General features: G+C 62.5%; 1 protein-coding gene across 5 annotated transcripts in view; it reads right to left on the bottom strand.

The window, feature by feature from the left end:
* The window catches only part of SYNGAP1 (synaptic Ras GTPase activating protein 1), a gene marked incomplete at both ends in the record, with an annotated part of 34,191 nt that extends 19,590 nt beyond the window's left edge, over positions 1-14,601 (bottom strand). For 4 of the 5 annotated variants that reach the window (XM_080710159.1, XM_080710160.1, XM_080710161.1 and 1 more), the window contains 7 exons: positions 1,395-1,493; positions 1,588-1,741; positions 3,040-3,161; positions 3,511-3,602; positions 9,281-9,386; positions 11,257-11,378; positions 14,535-14,601. In XM_080710159.1, coding sequence (XP_080566285.1) covers positions 1,395-1,493; positions 1,588-1,741; positions 3,040-3,161; positions 3,511-3,602; positions 9,281-9,386; positions 11,257-11,378; positions 14,535-14,601 — 762 coding nt within the window. Of the gene's footprint in view, positions 1-1,394; positions 1,494-1,587; positions 1,742-3,039; positions 3,162-3,510; positions 3,603-7,157; positions 7,195-9,280; positions 9,387-11,256; positions 11,379-14,534 lie in introns of those variants that run through there. The other variant, XM_080710163.1, reaches the window with a different exon arrangement.
* Between the last annotated feature and the right edge of the window lie 2,220 nt (positions 14,602-16,821).

Here is a 16,821-nt window from a genome sequence, read left to right as displayed (position 1 = left end):
TGTCTCAGCCTCCCAAGTACTGGAATTACAGGTGAGCCCCACTATGCCCAGCTTCCTATCAAGAGAGTGTGTGTATATGTGTGTGTGTGTTATTGGGGATTGAACCCAGAGCCATTTCTACCTCTGAGCTGCCATACCCCAGCCATATTTTATTAACTATTTATTTATTTACTTTTAGGATACTAGGAAAGGAACCCAGCAGCATTCTACCTCTGAGCTACACGCCCAGCCCAATTTTTTAATCTTTATTTTGAAAGAGGTTCTCACTAAGTTGAGAAGGACCTAAGTAGCTGAGGCTGGCTGTGAACCTGCGATCCTCCTGTCTCAGCCTCTCAAGTCCTGGGATTACAAGCGTGTGCCACCACGCCCAGCTTTACATCAATTTTTTTTTGCAGTTCTAGAGATGGAGCCCAGGGGCATTCGACCTCCGAGCTACACCCCCTGCCCTATTTTTTATCCTTTATTTTGAAACCGGGTCTCACTAAGTTACAGAGGGCACTAAATAGCTGAGGCTGTCTGCAAACTGTGATCCTCGGGTCACAGCCTCCTGAATGCTGGGATGACAAGTGTGCGCCACCACGCACAGCTCCCATCAGTTTTTATAGAGAGGAAACCAAAGTACCAGAGACTTCAATAAATGAGTTTTAAATGTTCTGCAAACATGCTGTAAGTAGGGGCCCCTGGGGTGTGAGCGTGGGGTTCCACCTGCCAGGAAGCTGGAAGAGACAATTCTGAAGCCTGCTAACTCTCAAAGTCCATCCTTCCTTCTCTCCTTTTTTTTTTTTTCTTTCTTTTTTTGTGGTACTGGGGATGGAACCCTGGGGCATTCTACCTCCAAGCTACACACCCAGCCCTATTTTTTATTCTTTATTTTGAAATGGGTCTCACTGAGTTGCACTGGGCCTCACTAAGGAGCTGAGGCTGGCCTCGAACCACGATCCTCCCTGTCTCAGCCTCCTGAATGCTGGGATTACGAGGGTGCACCATCAGGCCCGAATTTTTTTTTTTGTGTGTGTGTGTGTGATCCTGGGGATGGAACCCAGGGGCCTTCTACCTCCAGGCTTTACCCCCAGACCTATTTTATTTTTAATTTGAAAACAAGGTCTCGCTAAGTTGCTAAGAGCCTAAGTTGCTGAGGCTGGTTTTGAACCTGTGATGCTCCTGCCTCGGCCTCAAGTACTGGGAGGACACGCATGGGCCACCACGCCTTGCTAAGTCCATGATTTCTATGGTAGAGAAACAGATCTTGAGCTACAGTAGCAGTGTGGAAAAAAAGGAAAGAGAAATGGGTATTCAGAAGGAGGTCTTCCCTATGGCCCCGCTCCCCAGCCGTGCCCCCAGGCCCCGCTCCCCTGTGGCTGGCTCTCTGCCACCTCTGCCCTACTCCCCAATACCTTGTTGGGTTTCACCGCCCGCTGCAGGTTCTCGATCCATTTGTCCCTTTCGGCTGCAGACCGGCAGGCAAAGCATTTCGTTCCTGATGACGTCGTTACCTAGGGAGGGTGGTGGGTTGAGGGCAGGGCTCCTGTGCTCTTCCTCCCTGGATGCCCCCACCTGCCCTCGGTCTTCAGCCCACTAGGCCGATACCTCAAAGCAGAACTCCTGGCCCAGGATGGAGCTGTGCACCGGCTTGATGATGGAGTCTTCATCCAGGTTGAGCTCCAGGGCCTCAGCCGCGCTGCTAGGACTCAGCAAGGACTCGTGGGAGTGCGACTCCTTAAAGCTCTGCATCAGCCGGGCCCTGGGGGCGGGGGGCAAGGGCTCTCAGGGCCCTAGAATGGAGGCTGAGGGAGCGGCCACCTCCACAGCCCCTCGACACACAGACTCAGAGACACCAGCTTCCCCGGGAGGGCTTGGGGTGTGTGAGAGAAACCGGAGACTCCAAGAAACTCCCCCATCCCCGTTCACACCTAAGAGACTGTGAGGACGGGGCACACCCATACCCCAGCCTGGAGATGCACAGACACGAGCGTGCACGCGTGCGCGCGCACACACACACACACACACACACACACACACAGCCAACCCACTGGGCCTGGGACCCCAGAAACCGAAGCCTCAATACAGGAGAGACTGGGAGCTGAGAATGGAGGTCCCCAATAGGGAAGGTGCCGGTCCGGGCTGACCAGGCTGGGAGCTAGCTAGTGCCCAATACGTCAGGACGTGGAGTGAATGAACGGATGAGAGAGAGAACACGCTGTAGCCGAACTGGGGAAAGCAGGGAGGGCAACGAGCAAGAAATAAGAAAAAGCTGTGGGCGGAGAGGAGCCGACCAGGACAAGGGCAGGACAGAGGGGCCAGGCGAGGGGCTGGGGTGCCGGCGGGGCGTGGAGATGCAGGGGACCAGGAGTAGAGAGCGGGAGGGAGCAGAGGGAGCTCGGTGTGGGAGCCTCCGGGAGCTATTTATAGCAGCCTCGTCATCAGGGCTCTGGCTGCCGTCAGCGCCACGCTCCCCCGGCCCCCCGCCCCCGCGGCCAGGAATACCATGCCCTCACCCCTGCCGGCCCCAAATCCAGCTCTGGTGACGGGGGTGACTCACCTCATCCCGACCTCCCTACCTGCCCCATCGATGGGGGCGGCCAGACACGGGGGAAAGGGAGGACAGGTTCTCCCCGGGAATGAATGGGTGGAGGGACCCCGGGGAGGGGACCCCCAGGAAGCAGACAACAGAGAGAGGAGGTAAGAGGTCTCCCTTGGGCCGCCAGGGCCAGTGCCCTCTGGGCTTCCTGAAGCATCTGCTCACGCCCGTCCAGCCTACCTGTCCCTCCTTCCCCTGCCACCTCCCGCCCCCGGGATGAGGTCCTGCCCCCCCCACCCCCAGGATTCCTTCCAGGCGGGCTCTGCCTGCTGTGCTGTCCACCCGCCGAGGGCCAAAGGGTCCCTCCGGAGCCTCTGCGGCCTCCCTCTCAGCCCACCCTCCCCGCGGCCTCTCCTCTCCCTGCGCCAGGGCGTCCCTCGGCCCAGTGGGGCCTTCCACACTTGCCCTCAGATCACCCCCCTCCCCGTCCCGCCTGAGCCGGCGGCACCCATCGGTCGTACCGGTCATGGTCGGCACTTCGGAAGCGAGGCAGGATCTGGCGGAAGCTGCTGGTCCGGTCAAGTTTGGGCTGCGACTTGGTGCGTTTGATCGAGCTCTTCAGCCGCCGGCTCAGGAAGCCTTGCTGGGGGTGGACGGGGTGGTTTGGGGCTGGGTCAGAGCTGCCCACTCACCCTGGGCTGGCCAGGGCCCCTGGGACTGGGAAAGGATGTCTGTGGAGGTGAGGGAAGGGGATGCCACTGGTCCTCCCATCGGCTCCCACGGTGCGGTGCCAATACCCGAGCACACACACCAGCTAGGAGAAGGTGGGAGGGCTGGTCCGAGGGGGGGAACCCACGGGGGAGCGGAGAGGTGGGGGCACACTCGCCGCGCCGCGCCCTCCCCCGCCCCCTGCTCGGCGTCCTGGGCTCCAGCTGGGCTGCAGGGGACGGCCAGCGGAGCGCTCTGGCAGCGTCCAGCCCCCATTCACTCACCGAGGGCCGGAAGGGCGCGGCGGGGGCGGCCTCCATGCTGAACTGCTTCCCCCCTGGGACACTCTTCCTCCTCGAGCGACCCAAGTGGTATTCTGGAGGGGAGGAAAGGGCCCGGGGGAAGTTGGGGCGGGGGCTGTCGCCCCAGGTGTGCACCCTGGCCCAGCGCACTCCCCCACCTCCCCGGCCCTCCACTCCGGCCTCACCTACCCCCCGGAAAACAGCAGGAAGAGCAGCGGCGGCGGAGAGGCTGGCGGCGGGAGGGAGGGGGCAAGGAACCCGAGCCGGAGCCCCCCGAGGGGGACGGGGTAGGAGGCCTTAACCCCATGCCCGGCGCTGGCAGCAGGGGCCTGGCCCGAGGGCAATGAGGCCACAGAAGAGCCTGGGAAGCTAGGTCCCTGGTGCCCCCCCCAAGGGACTAGCTGGGGGGAGAGGAGGGTTAAAGGTCATCGTCCAGAGGCCGCCTTCCCTCTTCTCTCGGCTGGGGACATCGTCCACCTGCCCGCGCCTCCCTAAACCCCTGTCTGTCTGGAGGGCCAGGGCTGCCCCCCATGGCCCCCTCCCTGTCCTGGAGGGGGAGGCCTTGGAAGGGGCCTGTGTGGAGGGGAAGGGAGAAGCCTGGGACAGAAAAGCCAAGCAAGGGCCGGTGGGGGAGGGGAGGAGGAGCCCGGTCCACGTGCTCCGCAGTGGCGCGGACTCCGGAGGGAAGGCAAGGAGAAGAAAAGGATCCAGGGGAGTGGGCAGGAAGCGGGGAGGGGGGCAGTGGGCTTTGGGGCCCCCCTAGCCGGGGAGGAGAGGAGGCAGGTGAATGCGGATGAAACGCAGCCTGCCCCTCCTGAGCCGGAGCGATGGCAGCTCCGCAGAGGCAAGCTGAGGCTCTGCTGCCAGGGAATTTGGAGGGGCTGAGGGGCTGGGGGAGAATGAAAGTGGGGGGCTGCCAAGCTCCGGCGCCGGCTCCAGAATGGCTGCCCAGGCCTGGGCTCCCCCCTCAGCCCCACAGTCACCACTGCAGCCAATGGGGGGGCAGGTGCTGCATCAGGGGCGGGGCCACCATCTCCACGGCAACCAGAAGCTACAGGCTGGGGGGGGGGTGGGCCGGAAGAGCTGCCTGTTAACCCTCTGGAACCCAGAACCAAAGGCAAGAGGGCCATTCTACATGCCACTGTCTGCTGAGAACCACAGGCCGTCTGAGGGGAGTCCCCAGGCTCCCTTAGGCTGTGAAACCCAAGCATTACAAAGTCTGCACTCCAAAGCCTGGAATCCATGACACAAGAACCACCAGTCCCTCAGGAACGCATGTGGAGCACGGGCACATGCTGGGCTGTGGGGTGAACGTGTGTCAGAAGCACAGTACAAAAAATAGATGGGGGTCTGTGTGCTTATGAGACATACAGACAACTGTGGACATGGGGAACCAACCGGGAGCCACGTTCTCAGACCTCGAGGCCCCAACACCCACTTCCTTAGACGTCCCTGAGCACTACGACAGGGACTAAACTTGAAACAGACACCCACAGAAGAGCTGCTGCTGGGAACCCTGTTCCTGCTGGGTCTCCGGGCAACCGCGTGCAACACACTACATACGTGGACGTGCACCGCAAGACACACATGTCCCCCACGCAGGGGAATGCCAGGCTAACCCGGGGCCATGCTGGAGTACACCATGACCCCATGTTCCATCCCTGCACCGTGTACACGCCATGATCCCAGCCACACCAAGGTCTCCCAAACTCCGAAGCACAGACATCCTTCATTCACCGAAAACTACAGCCACATCCGCTCTCAGGAGAAACGCCTTCCCTGCACCCAACGGCAGCACCGCGACTGCTACCAGAAAGCAAATGCACCAGGCGCCCCGCCACAGCCGAACACTGCACCCTGCGTCCAGGAGGCCCTCCACCCACCCTCTGCTTCCTCGGGCTTGGCTGCCTCGTTCCCATCCAGGGAGCCTGGCCCAGCCAGTACTGTCCACACACCAGCTCCTCGATTAAGGCATAAAGTCTAAAGACTAACTTTGGCTCCACTAGCATTTCACCTTGGGACCACAGCAGTAACAGAAGGAGAAAGAAATTGCTAATTGGTTTGCTTGGTTCTTGGAAGTAACAGAACCTTACACATGTTAACCAGGAGCTAAGATCTAAGAACTCACACCCAAGTCACAGGTGCACAGAGGACACACACACACACACACACACACACACACAGAGTTTACAAAGACTCTCTCACTGCTGCAAGAAAAGCAGCAGAAGCGGGTAAGGGGAGGGATGGCAGAAGGCAGGACACCCTGTGACTAGAGCTGGTGCAGCGACCGGGTGACATTCCCACAGAGCACCACACACAGCCTTGTACATCCAGAGCAAACCTGGGAGCGCCCGGCGCAGCGCTGGGTCTCTGTGTCCCATCACTGCACGGCGTATACATGCACACACATAACAGCCACCTACACAGACCCGTAACATAGGCATTGTGCACACACCCACACATGTACACACCCTGTGTACACACACAATTGCACTCACACACACAGTCAGGGCTTAGACTCCTGCCTCTCCAAGGCCCCTCATCTTGCCATCACCCACAGAATGGCCCCCTGCCCTCCACCCCAGCCCCCAAGCCTTCCCTTGGGCCTTTCTTCCCCTCTGCACCCCGCTGGCAGTTCTCAAAAGGAGTCAGGGGAGAAAGGCTGCCAGAGAGGGATGAGGAATGGGGCTGGAGAGGGAGCAGAGGAATGGGGGGTGGCAGCGCTGGACCAGGGTCAGGAACCTCCAAGAACCTCTCACAGCTGTCGCTGCCCTGGCAGGCCTCACCCCGAGAGCACCCTCTGCTGGAGCGGCCTCCCCTGCTCCAGCCAGCCCGGGGCCTCCAGGACTCCCTCCACTCAGAGATCACCTCCCCAAAAGGCCGGTCACCTCCTCCCAGCTCCCAGGCCCATCTTGAGGCCTTCCCCTCTTCCTCTTCTCTTTGAAGTCTAGCTCAGCTCTCTCCCACACTCCCATCCTCCAGCCATTCTTTCGCCTGCTCCTCTCTCCCTGCTCTCCTTTGGAGGCCTCTCCGACCCCCCCCCACCCCCGCCCCGCGGGTCCCCTTCACCCCACTCTCTCCCTCTTGGGCTTTTCGGTTTCCACTCCAGAGGGGCAGGGGCTTCCGCCTGCCTGGCCCAAAGGTGTTTCACACACAGTAGGGGTGCAGGGCGCCCACTCACACTCATCCCCCCACGCACACCACCCACCTTCAGACACGCCCTGGACCCCAGTGCTGGGACTGACACAGATACCAGGCCAGAGCTACAGCACATGCAGAGACACACACCTGCCGCCAGGGACGCAGCCGCCCCGCTCCTGCGGCCGGCCACACATTCCTCCACACCGGCCGAGGCGCGGGCTCGGGGTCAGAGGTGACTGCGGCCCATCCCGGCCCCACGCACAGGCCCGCGGGCAGGAAACGGGCAGGGGCAGGATGGGACCGGGCAGCCTTGCGCACGGCCGGCCGCACATGTGTGCACGAGCAACTGGGCCCCGCGTGCACATGGCACCGACACACACACGGCACGGAAGCACGGACACGAATACACACGTCCCACCGGCCGCCCCCGCGCCCCCGCCCGCGAGGCCGCCGCGACCACCCGACCTCCACCGCCCCCCTCCGGTTACCATAACTCCCCCCACTCGGAAGATGCAGCGAGAACATGCGGAGGGAGCAGCTGCCGCCGCCGCCGCCGCCGCCGCCGCCGCCCCACCCCCGCCCGCGCCCCCGCACGGCGCGCCCCCGCCCCACGCGCGCTCCTGCCGCCGCCCCGCCCTTACCTCGCGCCGCCCCGGGCCGGGGTGTCCCGGGGGAGGGCCCGCCCCTGCGGGGGAGGGCGCCGCGGGGGGGCGCGGGGGCGGCGGCGGGGCCCGGACGGCCGCACGGCCGCGCGGGGACGGCCGCGGGGACGGCTCCTCCGCCGCCGCCGCCGTTGCCGGGCCCCGCCGCCGTTGCTAGGCGACCGCTGCTGCCGTGGCCGCCTCTGTCACGAGCCCCGTCGCCCGGAGACCGCGCGAGCGCGACGGGGGAGGGGGCGCGGACCCCCGAGCCGCGGGCCTCCCAGCGTCCCCTCGCGAGCTGGACCTCCCCCCAGGAAGAACCGCGGAGGCCCCGCGGGCTCGCGACTCCACCCCGCAGAGGAGGAGCCCGATTCGACGCCCCTCGGAGGTCCGGCGACCTCTCCCGGGCGGGCGTCCGCGGCCCTGAGCCCCCGCGGCCCCAAGGACCCCCGCGGGCCCTGCGCGTCCTCGGCCCTCCGCACAGTCCGAGTCTGAAGACCCCACGCGCCCACCAGCTACCAACTTTCACTCAGCCCTCTCCCCAAAAACATACGGCCCTGGAGCCCCTCCCAGACCCCAGCAACCACCGCACACCGCCCTGATCCCAACACGCAGGGCCCCCACTCGAGCCACACCGGACCCTGGCAGAGACCCCCGGGCGGAGGGCTCGGGCTAGGAGGAAGATGGAGACTGTGTAGCAGAGCAGCTAACCACAGGACACACGAGAAACACGCTCTGCGGGCATGTGCGCGCCGGCCTGCACACAGGTGCACACACATGCACACACACGAGCACCAGGAACGGCCGCGGCATACGGATACAGATGTGACGGACATCGCACACCGCACACACTCCACCCTCACCACCTGGGTCTGCCGCACAGAGAGATGCTGCCCACAGACCCCACGCCAGGGGTCTCCAAGACAACCACACACACCCCGACACACACCGGGGGTCCCAAGAACTGGCCCCTGGGGGCGCTGAGGCCTGGACCTCTGGGCAGGTGGCTGGGGGGAGCCCGAGGGATGCGGACAGGTCCCTGGCTAAGGGAGAAGCTGGCAGCGCGGATCCCTGGGAGGGGAGCTGACGGGCAAGGGGTCACCTGGGGTGGAGGCCGGGGGCCTGGACCGCAGAGCTGGGGGAGCGGGAGGAAGGGGGCAGTGGCGAGGGGGCTTCCGGGGCCGAGGGCGGCTCTCTGCACCTTGGCTGAGACTCACTCTGTTCCCTGCCTTCATCGCCCCTCTCTGTTCCCATGGAAACCTTTTAAGCGAACTTCTCAGGAAGACAAAAATCTTTTTTTAAATGACTAAAGAGGGGGGTGGGGGGCAGAAAGGGGGAGGGAGGGGAAGAGACAGATGGAGAGAGGGAGAGAGTTGGAAGACAGACTGAACAGATAGCTCTACAGACAGACAGAAAGCGCGGAGATGGGGGTCTGGCGGAGTTGCACGGGAGCAGCGCAGAGGGACAGGGGGGTCGAGAAGGGTACAGAAAAGCGAAGTCGGTCGGGGAGGGGAAAGAAAGGGGGCGGCACAGTGGCAGAAAATAGCAGTCAACGCGAAGAGGGGGAAAGGGGGCAAGAAGAGGGGGATGGGCCACGGCCCGAAGGTCCAGAAGATCCGGGAGCCTGGGGCGGGCCCGCGGTCTGCGGGGAGGGCAGGAACTAGGTCATCCTCCCCAAGATCCCAGACCGAGGGCTGGGGGCGGGCGGGCACGCTCGGACGGGAAACGAAAGATCTAAGGAGACTATTTTTAAAGCACCGGGAAAACACTGAAACTTCGCTGCTGGAGCGGAGCGCGGGCGCGCTGGGGCTCGGCCCGCCCCGGCCCCGCTCCGCGGCCCGCACGAGGGCGCCGTCGCCCCGCGGCCCGGCCCGGCCGCCGCCGCCGCCGCCGCCCCCGCCCCCCCGGCCCGCCCCCGGCCGCCCCGGCCCGCCACCGGCCGGGCTCGCGCGCCTGCGCGGCCGCCGTACCATGCTCGCCGTGGGGCCGCCCCTCCACCGGCACGGAGACCGTGCGTCTCAGCAGTTTGCTGCGGCTGGACTCGCTCCTCCGGTCCCGGATCAGGAGGGGGTGTATCTGGGGGATGCGGGGGGGTGTCAGACCTCCGGGCCGGCCCGGCCTCCTCTCCCGCCCCTCCACGCGGGCGTCCCGGGAGAGGGGCTTGCCTGACCTCGGCCCCCGCCCCTCCCGCCCTTTTCTTTCAGCTTTCCCTCCATTTCTCTCGGATCACCTTCCAGAGAATTCTCCCAGGCCCTACTCTGCGCTTCCCGCAGTCCGTGCGGCGCTAGCTGCCTCCTCTAGCCAGTCTCCCCTTGACCTTCACGTCGTCCATTCCCCCGGCTCGCCTCCCACCTCCCGTACCCTCTCTCCCGCGAGCCTGGCACGGGGGTAGCAGAAACTGCATTTATAATCAGGAGCCACAGCTTGTCTCCCTCCCACGGCCAGGCTCGCGGCCAGACTGGGACCCAACCTCCCCTCCCCCAAAGGGCCTGCCTCGCCCCCACCCACTCTCGTGCCCTGGCCCCCAGCGCGTCACCTCTGCCTAAGCCTCACCGCCAGGTGGCCTGGGCCACCCGGTGCCAACCTCCTCCCTGCCAGGAGCCACAGGGTCCAGACCCCGCTCAGCCCCCAGCCCCAGCTTCCAGGGCCCCACAGGCTGCTCATCAGCCCAGCGCTGCCCTCCTTCCCGGCCTCCCTACCCCAGCCTCTGGCCATTTCCGTGCCCCTCGGCTGGCTGGACACTGGTCTCTCACACGGTCCCATCTCTCCTTCCTCCATTGCCCCACCCCCTGTCCTCCCTCGCATCCTAACAGTCCCACGCCACTGGTTCCACATCCTCAACTCATCCCACGGACTCCCAAGTCCCTGGTCAGGGCTGATGACCACTAGGAAATCACTCAGGGCCCGCGCCCAGACTCCTCGAGCCACCTCTCCTGACTGCCCAGGCTTCTCCCAGACACCTCTACTCTACTCAGTGGTCTGGGGCGCTCTGCCAGCCCTCTCTACACTCACCTGCCCCCGGAACCCCCCACCTACTCCCCCACGCTACTCCCCAGTAGCGTGGGGCACACCTCAGCGTGTCTCCCGTCTTCCAGGCTACCCTACCACCCTAAAGCTTGCCATACCCCTGGGACACCACTCCTGCTTCTGAGGGACCTGCTGCAGCTGACCCTGCTCCCAAACTGGGAGCCGTGCTCCCTGGCTCTCAGCTCCCTCACGGGCCACCGCCTCCCATAGGACACCTCTGCCATGGCATCCTCCTCACTCTGCCAGGCCTCGCGGCACCCTCTAGACCGCTCCCCACCCTCCTGGTCCCCTCTGCCCCGGGCAGCTCCTCATTACACTCCTTCCTTGTGTCTCAGCAGTCCCCGCAGAAGCCCTGACCTCGGCGCCTGCAGTCTTCGCCCCTTCCACGCCCAGATCCAGTGACTTCCGTATCTCTCCTGGTACCCTACAGCGTCCTCCCACTTACCCGAACCCCACGAGCCCCTGCCTTTTCTCGGGATGCCTCGGTTTCCCCTCCCTGCACTGTGCCCCCACAATGGGGAAAGGAATGGGAGGACTGGTGAGCGATGGTCCTGCTCAGAGATGGGAGAGAACAGGGGTCCTTGGATGGCTTTGGAAGGAAGGCCTTCCCATTTCTTTACCCCTCCCCGCAGCGTCCCCTCCCCATTCTAACTCACCCCACAGTATGGATGGGGAGGAAAAATAAGAGGCACCCCCAGATCTTCAGAACCACATTTCCTCTCCGTCACTGCCTATGGCCCTGGAAGATGCCCTGGCCAAGGTGAGAGGATGCCCTCTACCACACCCACCCAAGCCTCGATGGCTGCACCACCCCCCGTGGCCTTCTTTCTGCCTCTCTCCCCTCACTAAGGGGGGCTCCCCTGGCTCTCCACAGTCCCCGCTGCCAGTGGTCTCTCCCCAGCCTCCCCACCCTGCTCACCTCGTCCTCATCCAGCATGAGCAGCTGGTTCCCCGAGATGATGCAGAACCGGGGGTTCCAGCCAGGACGATCATACGGGGAATGGACGTATTGGGTTCGGTGCATAGGGGGGCCCCGCACATCTGGGGGACAGAGACACACAGAAACCGTGAGGGGGGCTCTAGGGAGCGGAGGACACAGGCCTAAAATGGGAAGAGGCAAGTCCACAAGGTGGAAGAGGGGGCCCACCCGCCTTAGGAGATGCCCGTGGAGGGCCGCCCTGACACTCCAGAGGAACAGAAGACAAGCCCGCACCTGGGGGAAGGGGCGGGAGGCATGGGAGGCTCTGTAGACTTGGGTGACAGGGGAGGGAAAGTGTACCCTGACAGAGGGACACCTTGGGGGCTGGGAAAGGGAAAGGAGCCCTAGGTCCAGCTGGGAAGAGCATGAGGGGGAGGGGCAGCAAAAGGGGAGGTTGGTGGCAGGTGTCCGGGAAGAGGAGGCCTCGCGTGAATGTGGAAGGCAGGACCACCCATCTGTGAGAGTGTGTGTGGGAAAGCTACAGGGGGCCGGAAGAATGGCGGGTGAGAACATTTGGGTCAGGAGATGCAGAGGGCTAAACATCTGGAAAAGAGGCAGTAGAGGCTTACCTGTTTACAGAGTCAGGGCCCAGAGAGGGCCTCCCCTCCCACCTCTCCTCCCTCCTCCCCTAGTCCTCCCCTGTCCCACTTTGGGGAAGGTTCTGCTTCTCCCAGTGGGAGGAAGAAGCTGGAAGCTGGCATTTGCCAGCATCTGACTGTGGCGGGCCAGGGTGGGAGAAGGTGGGAGGTAGGCCCTTGTTCGGATGAGTCCAGACCAAACTGGCCTCTCCTCCCTTCATGCCCAGCAATCATTGATTCAAGAACATCCGCCCTGCCCACACAGTCTGTCCCTTGCGGACAGAGGTCAAGTCCACAAGTTAGAAGCCTCGCCAAGGCTCGTGAGGAGCTGAAAGGTGAGAGTGGGGAGAAGAATGTGAGATCCGGGGACACGCAGGAGCATTCCCAAGACAAGACCTGGTGAGGGGGCGCCCGTGCTCAGATAGGCCCCACCACCCCCTGCACCCCCATCAGTGCCATCCCACCCACCCTGCACACCCATCACCACACGCCATCACAGGGGCAGGCCCTCAGGGAAGAGAGAAGTCAGGCTGCTGACGTCAAAGTGATAGACACTGGGCTTAAAGGCTGGGTGCAGTGGCGCACACCTAGGATCCCTGTACTTGGGAGGCTGAGACAGGAGGATCATAGGTTCGAGGTCAGCATGAGTAACTTAGCAAGACCCTATTTTAAAATAAAATACGGCCGGGAAGGTAGCCCCAAAGTACAAAGTCCCTGGGTACCACAAAAGAAAAAAAGGAAAGAAATTAGGCTTAAGGTATATATCAGAGTAAGAGAATCTTTAGAAGAAGAAAAAAAATCAAATTCTGTCACCTTTATGGGATAGTTAAGGGCATGCTGATATCGCAGGGCAGGCCTTTGAGCTTCACTCCAACAGGAAGCCCCAGCACCTTTGAAAACTCCAGCTCCTGTCTCCAAACAGGTCCCTCAATTGTACCCAAACTGCAGAGCAGCGAGAGATGAAACCCCCAGGACATAAAGTGAGAAACCAGTCTGAAACGGTCCCAACACCAGCTCAGAAACGCTACTCAACACTCTCTAGACACACAGATCACCGAGGCCGCAGACACCGCGGGCACCGTGCCCACTGCACTCGGACGCGCCCGCGCCCCGAGAACTGGTTGATACACATCACCATAACGGGAGGGCCTGATTCAGGCTGCCACTGAGGGAGGCGGGGCAAGACTTCAAGGGGCTCCTTCCTCCTGAGAGCAGGGAGGGACACTGGAACTTAGCAACTCTGGAAATGACACACACACACACACACACACACACACACACACACACACACAGTCTGGACTCGGGGAAGAACGGTAATGGTCCTGGGAGGCCGAGGGACATGACAGAGAAGGGGCAATTCACTAACGTGAGTGAGCAACCCCACAGGGGCTCAGATGGGGGCCCTTCTAGACCCTGGTCCAAACCTGAGTGTCTTTGCACCTGCATCTTCAGCACCCCAAGAAGTAGGGGAGCTGAGAAAAGGAACAGTGTACAGACTGGGGTATTTTAGGGAAAGTGAGTAGGCACAGACTGTGGTGACAAGATGGAGTGGGGCAGGAGTCGAGGCTAGGCCCGAGGAACACCTGGATGCATCTCAAAGGAAAGGACACAGGGATGATGGCACGGGGCTACAGTGGGAGGGATACAGCGGGGGCTCACCCGACATGGCAGCGGGAGCGAGGGGGGCCTCAGACGGAGACAAGGGGGTGGGGGCGAGAAGTGGTGGTAGAGAGGAGGTAGTTAGAAGGGGCTACCAGATACCAGGGAGGGGCGGAGGGAAAATGCCTATGAGAGGGGGGACTGATATAGGGGAAGGACAGAGGGGACTCATATGAGGAACGGACACCATTTGAGGGGGAAGGCGCAGGTGATGGACGCAGGAGGAGGGAGGGGAGTGCAATGGAGATCGGGATGGGGTGGGGGCAGGGTCCAGAGCTGAGGTGGAGAGCGCAGACAGACCCCAAGGGAGTGTGTCACCAGTGAGGCCCTCGATGAGGGCAGGTGGGGGCAGCACCCTGACCTGGCCCCTCCTCACACGCTTCCTCTTCCTGGTACTTGCCCCCCCACATGTAATTTGGTCCTCCCCCTGCCCTGGCCGCCCCTCCCCCAGCCCTTTCCTCTCTCCTCTCTCCCCTCCATCTGGACCCTCCATCCCCCACTGCCTCCCTCTCCCTCCATCTGGCCCCTCTCTCCCTCCATCCTCCTCTCTTCCTCACCCCTGCCGTCTTCGGAGCCCCCCACCACATTCTCCCCTGTCTCCTGGCTTCTATCCTCACCCGTGTTTTCATCCCCCTCTCTCCTGAGACTTGTGCCTCTACGGCCTCGGTATTTTCCTCCTCACTCTGCTCCCACCGACAAATATTTCTGCAGCTCTTCGCCAGCCCTATCCTCGGGCCTTCCCACCCCTTCCTGGCGCTCTTTCCCCTCCATCGATTTCCCCAGGCCCCCCCTGCAAGGCCTGTTTCCCCGGCCCCTCCGCCCCTCACCTACCCCTATCCCTCCAGCCTCCAATCCCTCCTTCCCCACGGCTCCCACTCCGGCCTTCCCGGTCCTCCCCTCTCCCGCCCTGGCCCCGTCTCCTCCGCCCCCTGCCCCTCCCCCTCCTGCCCCCCAGGCCCTCCCCCTCCCCCACCTCCGTACCTCTGAAGGGGGCATAGGACATCGCGGGGATGCTCCCCCGATGGATGGAGGCGCGAGACCTGCTCATCAGGCCTGGGGGAGGGGGCGGGGGACGGGGGAGAAAGAGAAGAGAGAAAGAGGGGGAGAGAGAGGGGGAGAAGGAGGAGGAGGTGGAGGAGGAGGAGGAGGAGGAGGAGGAGAGAGGAGGAGAGAGGAGCCGAGAGGAGCGGAGAGGAGGAGAGAGGAGGAGGAGGAGGAGAATAAGAGCCAACGGCAGCAGCGGCAGCGGAGAGAGGGAGAGAGGGAGAGAGAGAGAGAGGGAGAGAGAGGGGGGCGGGGGAAGCGAGCGAGCGAGAGAGCAGGAGGAGGAGGAGGAGGAGGAGGAGGGAGAGCCTGCAGCCCCCACCCCTACTCAGGGAGACCCAGAGAGGGGACAGAGAAAGAGACCCCTGACTCCACCACATCAGAAAGTGAGCCGTCCTGAAGGTGTAGACCCCAGACCCAGACGCCAACAGACCCCAGACCCCAGAGAAAGACTCCGTATTCCTCCTCCACACTCATTAGGGTAATCGGAGGCACCCCAAGTCTAGAGGAAACCAGACCCTGATCTCAGGAAGAAGGACACTAAGGACCCCCGAGAGAGGAGTCAAAGACCAAAATACGAAAAATCCAAGTTCAAAAGGGTTCTCCATAACCACAGAAGTCTCGGCTTTGGGAGCCTGTGGTGGTGCTCTTAGGGACCGCCGCCTGAGATCCGACTCAGAGAAGATAAAACTCACGAAGACCAGACCTGGCATTGCAGGTTAGAACTGGGATCTAGGGAGCGATCTGAGAGACCCCAGACTCAGATCCCAAGAAGAACCCTGCAGATGCAGAGAAACTCTAGACTTAGGGGACAGACACCCTCCCCTCTAGCGAGCCCAGACATGGGCGCAGAGGTCCAAACCTCATGAAATTGGAACGACCTCAGAGAATGACCACGACCCTGAAACACAAAAACTCCCAAAACAGCATAAGAAGAAATTCTGTCCTAAAAAATATCCCCAAACAAATATTGGAAGACCCCACAGAAATCTCTCAGAGAGAAAGCCCAAATCCAGACAGAGACCTCAGGGGGACCCCTCAACTCTAGAGAGGTGTATATTAAGAGATCCCTGACATCAGCCCGGGGAAATCCCAGTCATGCCCTCCACACCAAGCGACCCCAGGCCCTGAGGGAGGGGAATCTCGGGGAGCAGGGCTTTTTCTCTGTTGTCTCCTCCCACTTCTCTGGTCTCTCATTGGCCCCTCTCTCTATTTTTGGGTCACTGAGTGTGCTTGGGCCCCAGGGAGGTTATGTAGGGCAGGTCCTGGCTCCTCGGGGGATGGGTTAAGGAGACCCAAAGCTGAGAGGTGGGCGGGTCCTGGGGAGTGCCGTGGACGGGCCGTCACTCTGATGCCCAACCTGCAGCCCTCACCTCTCCTTTCCCCCATTCACCACGTCTCATGCTGGGGTTTTTCAGCTAAGAGGGCTGGGGCGCCCTCAAATCCTTTTATCACCCTCTATCCTGTTTATTTACAGGTTTCGCCCAGTCCTACTGAAACGCACCTTTCCCATCTAGCCATTGCCTTTGCCTGCCTAATCACTGCCCCCTACCCAGGGACAGCTGGCTTCTCCTCAGACCGTCCCTGTTCATCCCCAAAGCCAGGCACTGCTGAGTCCTGACAGGGCAGGGGGCGCTCGGTGCACCGAGGTCGTCCTCTCAGACCCTCCCGCTCCTCAAGGCCCCTAACAGTGCAGGGGCTGTTACTAGGCACATTCTGGGGTTTAAGAATGACTCCCCACTCCCGGGCTGACGCATAGAGTCTGCGGGGCCCCGGGCCCCCCTTTCCCAGCGCCAGCTCTCTAGTCACGTGGCCTGCCGGGCGGGCCCGCGATTGGCCGCTTCGCGTCACGCCCCGAGGTAGCGCGCCCTCGAGGCCCCGCCCCCTCACGTGACAGGGGACGTTCGCCGCCGGCAGCGCTGGCCGTTTCGGGTTTCACGGAAGCGGGCGTGCCATTTCCGCGCACGTCTGCGGAGTCGGCTGTTGATTGGCCATCCCGCCCCTCGCTCCTCCCCCGCCGGGAGGCGGGGCAATCGGGGCCACGGGAGGGCTAGGATTGGCTGGCTCTGGAGACTCTGGCCGCTCCTGTCACAGGGTGCGTGCTGTTTTCTTATCACGTGGCCGCCATCCAGGTAAGAGGAGGCCGCTCTTCCTGGGTTTCGGACCCTTTCTCCGCGTACCGTGTGGCCTTTGATATCCATCCTCCTCTAGCAGCATAGGCTGC

Source organism: Muscardinus avellanarius (genome assembly GCF_963383645.1).
Source record: "Muscardinus avellanarius genome assembly, chromosome: 14".
NCBI classification, from domain to species: Eukaryota; Metazoa; Chordata; class Mammalia; order Rodentia; family Gliridae; genus Muscardinus; species Muscardinus avellanarius.
Note: the sequence above shows the minus strand (reverse complement) of the source record. Positions and strands in the feature narration are given on the sequence as shown.